The 12,199-nt window shown below is 38.4% G+C and overlaps 1 protein-coding gene and 1 long non-coding RNA gene across 2 annotated transcripts in view; one reads left to right on the forward strand and one right to left on the reverse strand.

Moving 5' to 3' along the window:
* Nucleotides 1-522: 522 nt before the first annotated feature.
* On the forward strand, nucleotides 523-5,508 carry LOC111218904. The gene is made up of 4 exons (XR_002664994.1): nucleotides 523-743; nucleotides 1,830-1,875; nucleotides 2,501-2,636; nucleotides 3,571-5,508. It is a non-coding gene; the product is annotated as an uncharacterized LOC111218904 (long non-coding RNA).
* A 5,130-nt stretch (nucleotides 5,509-10,638) lies between these two features.
* Nucleotides 10,639-12,199, reverse strand: part of slc4a3 (solute carrier family 4 member 3) — a 37,318-nt gene continuing 35,757 nt past the window's right edge. Inside the window, exon 21 of the mRNA XM_022741286.1 lies at nucleotides 10,639-10,788. Within this exon, the coding sequence (XP_022597007.1) occupies nucleotides 10,711-10,788 (78 nt within the window). The 3' untranslated portion in view covers nucleotides 10,639-10,710. The remainder of the gene's footprint in view (nucleotides 10,789-12,199) is intronic.

The following is a 12,199-nucleotide window of genomic DNA, read 5'->3' on the forward strand; positions in this document are numbered from 1 at the left end:
CCAACAGCTTCAGGAAAGTAGGTAATTAAATCACAAATCTGTGATTATATTTTCATGTTCACATCTGAATACAGTATGTGCGTTTCCAGCCAGTGGTGAAAGTGCTGAGCACGGATGGGAACTTTCAGGTTTCTGCGTGTTTCCTCCTCTGGCTCCGGCTCAGACATGAGGCTCATGTGATTTGGAAACTATAAATTGCCCCTGGTTGTGAATGTTTGTCTTTCTGTTTGTGTGTATGCTGGCTCTGTAATAACAGCCTGGCAACCTGTACAAAGTATTACTCCACCTTTTTCTGAGTGCATGCTGAGATAGCAGAAAGCATTCCACTCCGCCGATCCTGAATAGGAATAAGATTCACCACCCCAAAAAAACAGCAACTTTATATTTGTGAGATACCACTAAGCAGGCTGCTGACACTGAGGCCTCTTAGTTCAAGTGTCTCTGGGGGGAGGGGGGGGGGGTTGTGTGGAACATGTCTTTGGGTAGCATGGGAACGGCCGGGCTCAGTCTGGGAAAGGAAGCAGGCTGTCTGTTGCTGTTGCACAATCAAATTAGCCTCCGAGTTGCACCGATAAGAAACTGGACCAGATAACCACAGAAGCTTTTTGTGACCATTCAGTTGTGCACGTTAGTTGGCCGGTACATAAATGATTTGAAGCATCTTCAGCACAGGTTCCACTCGAGGTTTTAACCAGGGATCTAAAAGGGAAACAATAGCAGCAACAAAACAAAAAAAAGCTGAGGTATGTGCCTGTGGAGCATTTTTTTTCTTTCTTTATCATTCTAAGGTTTTAACATTTTATACCTGCTTTACATAACTGATAGTTGTACTGAGTTCAATATCTGATTCTTCTGTTTCATTTATATGAAGAACATGAAAGACATTAAACACATTTATTTTATACAGTTTCATAAAATCTCAAGTCTTCCGTATGGACCTGTAACTAACTTGACAATTTAGGAATAAATTGAATGCTTCATAAGAGCACAGCCATTACATGATTGCACATTAAAGGAAAGGGGGGAAAAAAAAATCCTCTTCTCACAGCATTCCCTGGTAACATCTGTTTTCAGTGTCTACCTCCCACGAGATAAATTCATTAATTTGTGGGAATGTCCAGGAAGCAGATGGCCGTCACGTCTGTTTCATACAGAGCTTATTGTCATTATTTTTATTATTATTTTCAAAATGTGAGGCCGGACCTGGAGTAGAAACTGTTCGAGCCTGATAAATGTAAGGGTAACGTTTCAAATTTTAAGGAGTGCCACATCTAGTCTGAGTTCAAAGGCATCTTCTTCAGTTTGAACACAGGTCAATCGTGTATCAGGTCTATAGCAAGAAATTGTTGGTTTTCAGATTCATTTCCATTTCCTTTGTAATTCGGTTAGGCTTTTAATCAGGCTCCTGTCTTGCACATTATCTCTCAAGTGTGGGAAAATGGATTTTCCAGCTGGACAAAGTGTGCCTGTCAGCCTGGACATGCCAGATATCCTGAATTGAGCCAACAAACATTTTGCAGGATTAAGTTGTTTACAGAGGAAGCAGAGAAGTCGTTCTATCCCTGACACAACCACCAATCAATTTTGCTTATATTTAATAGTGAAAACAGTGGGGTCCACTGAATTCATGCCTGTTGGTCCTAAATGACTGGAGCAGAACACTGTGTCCAAAATCACATCGTGTGACACTGATAAAAAATGTTTGCACAATGTACAATATTTATAAGTGATTCATTGCTGAATTAAGTTATTTGAAAATTTGTAATATGTAGAACAAGTGTTTTCCTTCCTCATAAATTAACTTTCACAATGATTGTTTCTGTTAACAGATGGGGTTGGCAGTATGCTTGCTGGCACTTGTCCTCACCTGGACAGGTAATCCATAATATTGACACAGCTTAGTTTATAGATGAGCGGGATCAGTTGGTGTTTGCTGGGTTGACAGGCGGTATTTGATACCCATTATCAAATTACTCGTTTTATGCTCATTCATCTGCAGTTAGACTAACAGAGTCTCAGCAGAGTAACCAGGCTGTATCTGCCCCACGACTGACCACATGTTGGATTTTGTTATTTTCTGGCCATCAGAGGAGAAAGAAGGAGGAAAAGGACCTTAAAATGCTACTGTGGACACACAGTGTGGACTTGGAGTCTCATTTAGTCAGTGAGGGATATTTACTCTCCTAGGCAGCACCATCTGGCAGAAAACAACAAATGTGGAAAAGGATAACAGCAGGAAAGAGCTTTAGAGAACGATTTTCTTCTAAATTACAAAGTATTTCTATACTATTTCCAACACACTATTTCTTTGATATGTTAACCAAAACAACATCTGGTATAGTTTCTAATTGAGGTGAGTTTTGTTATTTTTTTTGAAGATTACTTTGTTTCTACTTATCATGAAGCAACCATGCTTAATGATGATTTCCGTGATATTAGCTGCTCTTGAAATATGTCAGGACTGATAACTCTCTCTCATGTTGAGTGCTGTTTTCTCCAGGAATGGCTGTAAAAGTTGTTCCACCATGTGACCACCACATGTTTGACAGTAATGTTGACAACTGCCTGTCAGAGTTCAACAGCAGCATGGAGACAAACAGCTATCAGGACAGGTGCCCATGGCCTACTGTAAAACGGTAAGTTGAAGTTTCTTTTTAAAGTCATTTAGCTAGCTATCAGACTCTAATTAGTTGTAGTTGAGGGGATAAGCTGTCGTTCCTCAGCAACATTGTAGAGCCCGGTGAGTGAGAACACAGGGAGGCTGGATAAAGTGGGACATTACACACTTTTTTATGGCCTTCTCAGTAAAGATATATGACCTTTAGTAATGGGAAAGTCAGATACTTTCCTGTTTCCTGGCATCATTTGGTGCAGGTCAGAGTTACAGCTAATTAGTCATCAGTTAATGACAAAGTGCTAGACTGTTGCTCCTGGGCTTCATATTTCCAGACAGCAGTTGTTTGTGGAGACTTTCACTCTTGCCATCTACCTACAGTAGACTTTCATTTTGGCTGTAATAATCCATATTTTACTGTTAACATGCTCTGAGCCTGAGCTCTCATAGAGCTCAAATGGCATGTTAGGGTGAAGTGTCCATCATCACAAGGAGCCCAGCTTGTTGATCAGGCTTCCAGCTGTCAGGCTCAATTGAATCTCATTGGACATTTTCCACACTAAAATCTCATCGTGACAACTGCCTGTGAGGTTTCCGCTTCTCCGCCCAGAAGACGTGACAGATCAAAACTTAACAGTGAAATGTTAGCTGCTAGCTCCTAAACATCAGTGGCTGATTGTTCCATCCATAAAAAGCTTGGAGCCGCCATCACTAGATGTGTTTGGCTGATGTCCATTTGCATTATCTTAAAGTACTTATCTTATATATCTAAGTTGCCTCTTCTATTATGCAAAGCTGCGTTGTGCAGCTTTAGCTATGAATTCAAGCCTCACTCTTGCATGGAAATCAGATGAATGGGAATGTAATCGGGTTTAGTCAAATGAATAAGCAAATTATTTAAATCTTGATCGTGATCTTTTTAACACTGTCCTTTGGCTTTCTCTCTTCCTCTGCAGCATCTACAACAAACTGAAGCTTTGTGTGGACAACTGGGCGAATTTGTCTTGGTGTAGGGGTCATAGGTTTCTGGTAGACAAGGTCTTCTTGGATGTCCATGAGACGTACTTTTCACTGTGTGGACAGGTCCACGACCCCCCACTCCATACTCTTATCATGTTGATAGCACCTGTTATAATTGTCACACTCTTAATGACTCTTTTGTGTTCTTATCTCACCAACTGGAACATAGAGATGCCGGGCACTTTGGGGCTCTGATGTGCTGAGCTGACCAAGACATGGTTCTGGGGGATCATGCTAATTTTGCACTTGCTACCTCCAGAAGGCCTACAAAGAAAATCCAAACATTTGTTGACTAAATCATCGTGATAATCATAAATCTTTTCAGATAAACCTTAATTTTTACATAAAACATTTTCACGTCTTTGAGTCTGAAGAAAAGTAATCATCAAAAGTAGCCCCCAGGATTAGCCACCCTGTTGGCTGACCAAATTGCTTCAGATTGCTTTTTGTCTGTGCTAGCTGGTTTGTTTGCATGTGAAAGGCTGTATATTATTCAATTTAGTGTGTGGTTATTGTTTGAGCAGTAGTATCACATTACAAATACACACAATGACTAGTTTGGTTAGCAAGTTACCCTAGAAAGTAGATCCCCATGAATTTAGCAACAATAGCTAATCCAGGGGGCTAATTTCTGTATATGCTTTCAGTCTCATAAACAAGCATTTGAAATATTTCATTTAAAACTTTAAAGTTATTTAAAAGTTTATTTGTAAAGCTGTTTGACCCTTGAGCTGCGTGGCTGGCTGTTTTAAGCAATCTCTACGGAGGTGGTGAGTGTGAACTTGGCGTGACCCACGGTCAGAACAGCCACAATTATGAAAATATGTTAAAAAAACCACTGCAATTTTCCTTTAAATATATGCATCCACACATATACAGAAAGAGTCCAACATATAACACTCCACTTATCAAAGTATCGATTTACGGGCAATATTTTCCATCATTCAATATGTTCATATCCTTTCCTTTTCAAATGAAGACATGAATTGTTGAATATCAAAGGTGCACTATGACTTTTACGGAAAGTGTCAAGCCATTTATTGTTGTAGTAGTGTTTTCTCCTCCAATGTCAAATGTGAAATGTTCTGTATCTCTCTATAGAGTGCTGCAGGAATGAATCCTAAAAACCTGAAATTAGTTAGCACCCGAAGCCTATGAATTATTTAATGGGTTTTTGGTTAGATGACTGAAATAAGGTCAAGACATTTTCATGTTTTATTCTATGACGTGAAATACAGTAAATCGGTAAATCCCCCAGTCGTTGAAGTCATGTGACCGTGGTGTGGTTAGTTATAGCCTAAAATTTGCTTTTTACTTCTGGCGATTGTATTTATGCTCTAAAAATCATAAATGTGGTATTCATTTGTTTTTATCTTACTGAACAAAACATGTAAGTATCATACACTTTTTTTGTCACAGAGCTGATTTTCTGCTGTAATTCAAAAGCCAATGTAAAAATGTCATCAGTGTTTTGTCAAGGGAAGCAGGGAAATGCTAACCTCCAGGTTGGGCTTCAAAAATACGTCATCCCTGCAGCAGCACTATGGCTGGGTGTGTCATGAGGTTTTGTAAATCATATCATTTATTCTGTAGACATAGAAAATTATACTTGTCTGTCTGACTACTTTTCTGTGAATATCTGAATTTTCTGGAACTCATGATTTTGTTTTATGTGGTTAACCTCACCCATTTGGCACTTATGGTAAGTAGGCAAAAACAAAACCTTAATGATTTAACACATTCATTTCACTTCAAAGTGTGATAGGCTACCTAAAACATTTGTATAGGATTGTAATTTTTTAAGCTGACAAAAGAGAAGGATTCTGTTTGTATTTGAAACACATAATAAATATTTATTTCAGACAAAAAAATAACATTTTACAGTTGTTCGAAAACCTCTTTACAGCAATAGCAGGATGGACCTGCTATTCAAGTATCCACACAACCCAAGTGTCAGTCTGTGTAATAAATGCAAACATACTGCATTTCATAAAATCATCAGATTAATACATCAAATGATTTTTGTGTAGACCTATTGAAGACCATCTGTGTGTTATCAAAACAATGTAAAGCTCCATTAAGCAATGTGTTCAATTTTAACATTGAATCTAATGACTACAATGTGAAATGGATGCTAGTACTGCTGATCTCACTGAGAATCAGCATCTACATCTGCAGTTGTACGTGCCCAGCATGACAGGGAGCCGAAGTAAACAAGGGCATTGAAGAGAATTCAGCGTCTAGCAGTCCAAAGAGAAACACACCATTTTTCCTAAGAACTGGTGGACCACACCAGAGGCAAATTGTACAAAAATACTGGACTCCAATGGGATGGCCATGGTGTTGTGATTCTGCTGGATGTGGAACGAGGCAATTACTTGCTAGTACATTAACCAGTATTCCTTGACAAGTTGAAATGGCATATCAAGACTTGTTGTTGAAGAGTTGCCGTCTGTGCTCTCGATGTTAAATGCTTATTGCAGCTTTAACAGCGTTCTGAGATTAATATTGATATTTCATGGAAACCATATATTTAGATGAGTGGTATGGATATCAGAACTAAAAAAAAAAAAAATACTATCCGGGTGGCGTCATCATAATTCTGTCACCAAAAAATCAATAACTAAATAAAATTAAATATATAACATTTATAAGGATAGTATTTTATTTACAGCAAGGGAGATCACCAACATGTGTCAATTAAGAACAAAATAAGGAAAATAATCCCACTAAGGAACTAACCCTTTGGTATGCAGTGCAATTTAAGAAAATGTAATGGCATTGCTGTAGTTATAGCTATAACTCTATTGATCTTGAGAATATCAGCTTGACCAACCTTATAACAGAAGAAATAGTTTCACAAATATCTGATTTATAGTTAAATAACGGTTGAACCTAATATACAATTCCATACGCTAGAGCTCCGAGATGCCCAGACGCCTTTACTCAAACCAATGATCTTGAATTAAAGGGGCTCAAAAATAACAGAGCCTTAGATTTGGGTGGGTGGTCTGTCCTGCTACTTTGGTGGTGTAAGGCGACGAAATGTGGTGAACTCAAAACATTGACGAGGCAGAACTTTTCGAGGGTCAAAAAAACTATTTTTCCCTTTTTGTTCTTGCGTGTTTCAACATCCAGGGCCCAGACAGGACCGAGTGGCAGCACCACACCTTTTATTATCTTAAATAATACCCACAATTCCATTTTTTTTCCCTTGTGTAAATACTGAAAGGATGTTTTGCTAAGTATACGCTCGCCGGCTCAGTGTGGGCTATGGCCTGCTCAGACCCACCAGTTCTTGTCATAACAAGAGCACGTGGACGTGTTGAACAGGCTTAACAGACTTGTATTCTCTGATAATAAAGAACATAGACCCCTGTGACTCCTTTACCACGGTGGGTCAACCAGCACAGCAAATACAGAGCTCCACTGGATTTAGATGGCAGATGCCTACTGATGCCAGCTCCCTATGACTGAAAAGTTAAGTGCCAAGGCTTACATCAGATTTTAATGGGCTAATTTAGTATAGGTTAAGAAAAAATAACGACTGCTTAATTATTCTTACCTGCTTTAAAATAACATTTATTTTAATAGCTTAATCTTTATCAGATCAAAATGTTGTTGATCAATCACACTTGGTGTCCATCATATATCTGTTGCTCCTAACATTGCCCTTGGAAGTGTTGTGCGTTTAATTAACTAACTATAAGCTTGTGCTGGTTATGTACGGAAGTTAATTCATGACCAAACTGTTAATTGAACACAAAACAAATTCAAGCTTTAATCAGTGTAAGAGTATAAATACATATTCATAAACAAGTTTTAAGTAAAACCCAGTTTTAAATCTTATTTTTCAAAAGCAAATTCAACAGAGTTTTAGTTCTTGAGAATGTCAAACTGCTTGCCAACGTTTTTGTGGTTGAAGGCCCGTTAGTTTCATAATTAAAATCTTATAACCAAAGGATGTCCCAGGTTAACTTCAAAGGACTACTCTGCTTTCTGTTGGAGTTCACATCAAAGAAATATAAACTGCCAAAACACAGGATGTGTGACAAAGAGCAGAGGAACCTTTCTGCTGGCTACTATTGAGGACGGACGGGTTATGTCCTTAAATCTTTTAATTAATTGATTAATTAAATTTATGTTTGATTTAGTTCCCGATAGAGGTTTTAAACAATCATGTAGTGATTCTCTGTGACATAATTGTTTTAAATGAAATGATTTTTTTTTTTTTAAATAAAACAGCTAAATTAATTAAGGATAACAAGAAAATATTAATATTAAAAGAACATTTTACACATTTTTGCCATCTCTCTTCAAAATGATTTGTGGATTTTTATTTTCAATATCCTGGCTAAGAGCCTGTTCACTCACATCTACATCTTTAACCCTAAATCATCACTTGAATTTGTTGGTGGTCACCCCAGGAAAATCACGTATCTGAAAACACAGGCAGCCCAACATTTACATTCAGTAATGTCTTGAAAACAGTGGGGCCAAATATAATGGAGAAAATTTATCTTAGCCCTCAGTTTATCCATTCTTGTCTTTGTAAACCCTGAAACATAAACACGTGGTTGGAAAGGTCCATTAACAACACAGCCAATTACAAATGAGACCGCTATGCAGTGCTAATGTAAAGCACGTTCAATAACTCATTAAGTTTTTGAGCTGCAGAATTAAATACACACTCCAGCAGGTGTATGCTTCACATCAAAGTGAAGCTTCAAGTGGAGGCCTGAAGAGAACAACGGGGGGGGGGGGTTAATTTACGGTTAAAAGTCCATGTCACTTCACTGGAGTAAACACATTATTCTCTCTCCTTTTCTCCATTGTATAACACAAAAGCCTGGACTGTGCGCCATATATTTTTTACATTGCAAGTGTTGGATTGCCTTGACCGCTTTATGTACACAAAAAGACAACAAACTAAAGGCTGGGAAGCGATATTTACAGATCGAAGGTCAGTTTCCCCTGAGACAAAATTCTTGCATGGCTTGGAATGTAGGACATGGTTGTGTGGAATAGCGTGTACATAAATCCTAATACACTGCTGAGCCTTAAAAGTATATGGGATATACTTTTAGAATACCACTATCCGCGCTTTGGAGTCGGTTGTATACATGCAGCCACAAAACCATCTGGTGAATACAACAAAACATGATGACTTCTTTTTTTTTTTTTTTTTTCCTATCCAGCTATTTACAGAAACCTCTTCAGCTGCAACACAGTGTCTCTCTACTGATCCCCACTAACACTTCTTTGTTGCTGCACATGCAGTGCAGAAATGAAAGATGTTAGAAGATTGAGGAATTCTGCACAAACTTCTGAAAATGTTATTTATCGCTTAAATATTGATTTGTTTTTTTTAGGTGTGACAGTATGCAGAAGCTTTCTTGCATTTTGAATTGGCTAATCCTTCTTATCTTACATCTTTCTTTTATTTTGAGCCAAACTTGATTATCATCCAACAAACATCCAGGCTCCAAGGCTTCTTCTTGTTGATTCTCCACCTCATGCTTAAATCTGACAACATTTACTGAACGTCCTCCCAAGACTAAGTATTGGGTCTGTGCACAACTCACATGTTACGGAATAATCAAGTGAAATTCTGTGCCATTTCTTTGTACAGCAGCTCTTACAAAAGTGCGTTTCTGTGTGGCACAAGTGAGGTTTCTGAAAAGTGTTTAATGGTGCTCGCAGTATTGGAGGTGAAAACTAAATCTCTTGGTATTTCAAAACAACTCTGAACACAGATGGTACATTATAATTCCAAGCTCACAGTCTTACTGTACAATGCATCATTCATACATTCTGCCAACACTCAACTGTTCCCCAGCATTTTTAGTACTTGTGTGTGTTTGCTTAGTTTCTATGCTTTCCCAGTCAAGTGTGTTTTTATATTATTCATGACATCTGTTAAAAATGCACCAGGCTGTGGAAATCTTGCAGAGAGGATGAAAGAATGGATGAATACACAAATTTTCTGTTTGAGCGTGTCAACCTACACAATGTTATTTTTACCTTATGCTAACTCTTATAGCAGTTTAAGCTGTTTGGAGTCTAAACGTCACTGAGAATCTGGGTTGGCATTGAGTCCAAAGGACACATAATAAATAGAACAAAGTAGAAAAATAAGGTTGAGACCATGTTAGCTATTTAGTTATACACCCGAGGTCACAATAATAAGGTCAGTGGACTGGTATGTTGGGCATTAAACACGTAACAAAGTACGATATCACCCCGAGAAGAAAGCATCTGCAGGGGTGTTGGTTTCAGGGGGAGACTACCTTTAGAGAGGAGGCTGTGTGCCAGGGAGCTCAAGCTGGCAGTGACAAAAGTGAACTTTCATCCAGTCAAAGTGCTCATTACTAAAAATCTCTACAGAAAGGAAAAGGACTACTCAACTCCTTGCTTGCACATCACTGCAACCTATCGGCAGTGTAAAGGGAAAAGGCTGCTAAATTACGAAGGCAGTGGGATTCTTTCAGGGCTTTGAGATTTAGGGTCAATTCACCTGAACAATAATACATTTTGATGAAAGTCCACTTCCTGAATGAAACAAAATGAAAGGAAATTGACCCTATTTCCCACTTTCAGTGCCTAAATTAGTCTAAATCATTCAGTCTGCTGTAGCCCAAGAGGTCACCATCATCATTGCACTTATGCCCAGAACCTGCAGAGTAAATAAAGGGATAGATAAGGATAAAAAGTTGGGTTAAGTCTTCGTGTAAATTAGGTTGTTTTGCTAGATTTGCATCTTCCACTTCAGGTGGGGTGCTCAGAGCTACTCGCTGGCCTCTGACAGAACATCTTCGGGGAGGTTGACACAACACCACTACTACCACAGAGATCTAACATTAGGTGTGCTCTTTTTAAAAAAAAAAAAAAAAAAAAAAACTGGAATAAACAATGCTAAGAAGTTTTTATCCAGCTATAGCTTTTGTATATTTTACAAACACCTTCATGGTAGCTCCTCTCTGGCTTTGTCACGGCCGAGGTTTCCAAAGAGGCTCACTCTGACTGTTCGGAGCTGGAGAATGGAAGAAGTCCTGTTGGCTGGGTCCACTTTAAATCTACACAAGCATGTGGATCTCGTTGTACTCATCTCGTCCGTCTTCATCAAAGTTGGGAGAATCTTCGTCACAGTCCAGCTGTAAAAAGACAAATTATATTTGTTATTATATCAGTTTCATTCAAAGTTTGAACAGGTCACAGTTAGGAAACACTAAACCAGCACTAGAGCTTTTGGCCAGTGAGCTGTCAACTGAATTCTGGTGTGGACGAGACCATTTGAAAAATCCGGTCTCTGTCCACTTCATGGCCAATCCTGGCGCATTTTAGCATAGTTGATGTTATTTATGCAGGAATTCAACAGCTAAACTACTGTTTAATCTGCTAATTACAAAAAGCCCAACATTTTGAGAAATACGCTTCTTTGCTTTCTTGCCCAGAGTTAGCTGAGAAGATTGATACTACTCACAACTCTCTAAGTATGAAGCCACTACCAGCACACGGCTAACCTAGTTTAATATAAAGACAGTGGGAAACAGCAAAGCTCTTTCCAAAGATAACAAAATCCACCTTTAAAGCTCATGAATTAACACATTACATCAGATTTATTTCATCATACAAAAACTGTAAAACAACAAATGTGCAGTAGCTCCATCCATATTTAGCACCCATACATTAGAGTGGTATCAACCTCTTCATCTCACTCTCAGCAAGAAAGTGAATACACATATTTCCAAAAATGTCAAACTATTCCATTATGAGTGCAATCTCATCAGCTTTATAAGCAGTGTATAGCCTATACATATGCACAAATTTGAATGTCAATATGTATAAAATGCAGCTATCACACATTAACTATCCCCACAATATCATAGCACAGAATGTCTCCTTTTTGTCCCCTTTCCCTGTGTTCATCACTATTTATGACATATGAGGTACAATGACAGTCTCAACCAACAGTGTCATAATTATTTCTTTATGAGTTCTTTGTGAACACAAGAAACGATAAATAACCATATAGGGAGCATTAAAGTGAAAGTTTGGTTCATCCACATGGGTACACGCTGTCCAGCTTGATGGTGCAGAATGTCATCATTAGAACTGTCCAATCAATGGGTTACCTGTCAGTCTGTATGACTTTATGATTTCTGCTCTTAGTTTGTTTGTAAAAACTAACCTTGTGTAACCTTGAGTAACCTTGCGTATATAAGAATGAAGCTCAGAGGGTTGAGGAATCTGATAACATGGACGTCCAATTTTCAAGTTTCATTTCATTCAGTGGTTAAGGTCGTTTTACGGTGCCTTGAGTTCATGAGACCTCTGGATGAACACAACACAAATGGTGGTCGAGTTAAGAACAAAGCTGTTTATTCTAGCTCCTGAGGAAGTTGACATTTTGGAAATAGAAGGTTTTAATCTGACAGTGATGACATGTATGGGTTCAGGAGATCAAACCAAGAAAACATGAAGCCTGGCTTCACGATGGACCGTGAATCTTTTTCTGGGTAGAACCCAGAGCAAAAAGAAATATTTGCATATCATCTGAAAATA

Source organism: Seriola dumerili, unplaced genomic scaffold, assembly GCF_002260705.1.
Source record: "Seriola dumerili isolate Sdu_G_001 unplaced genomic scaffold, Sdu_1.0 BDQW01000052.1, whole genome shotgun sequence".
NCBI lineage: Eukaryota > Metazoa > Chordata > Actinopteri > Carangiformes > Carangidae > Seriola > Seriola dumerili.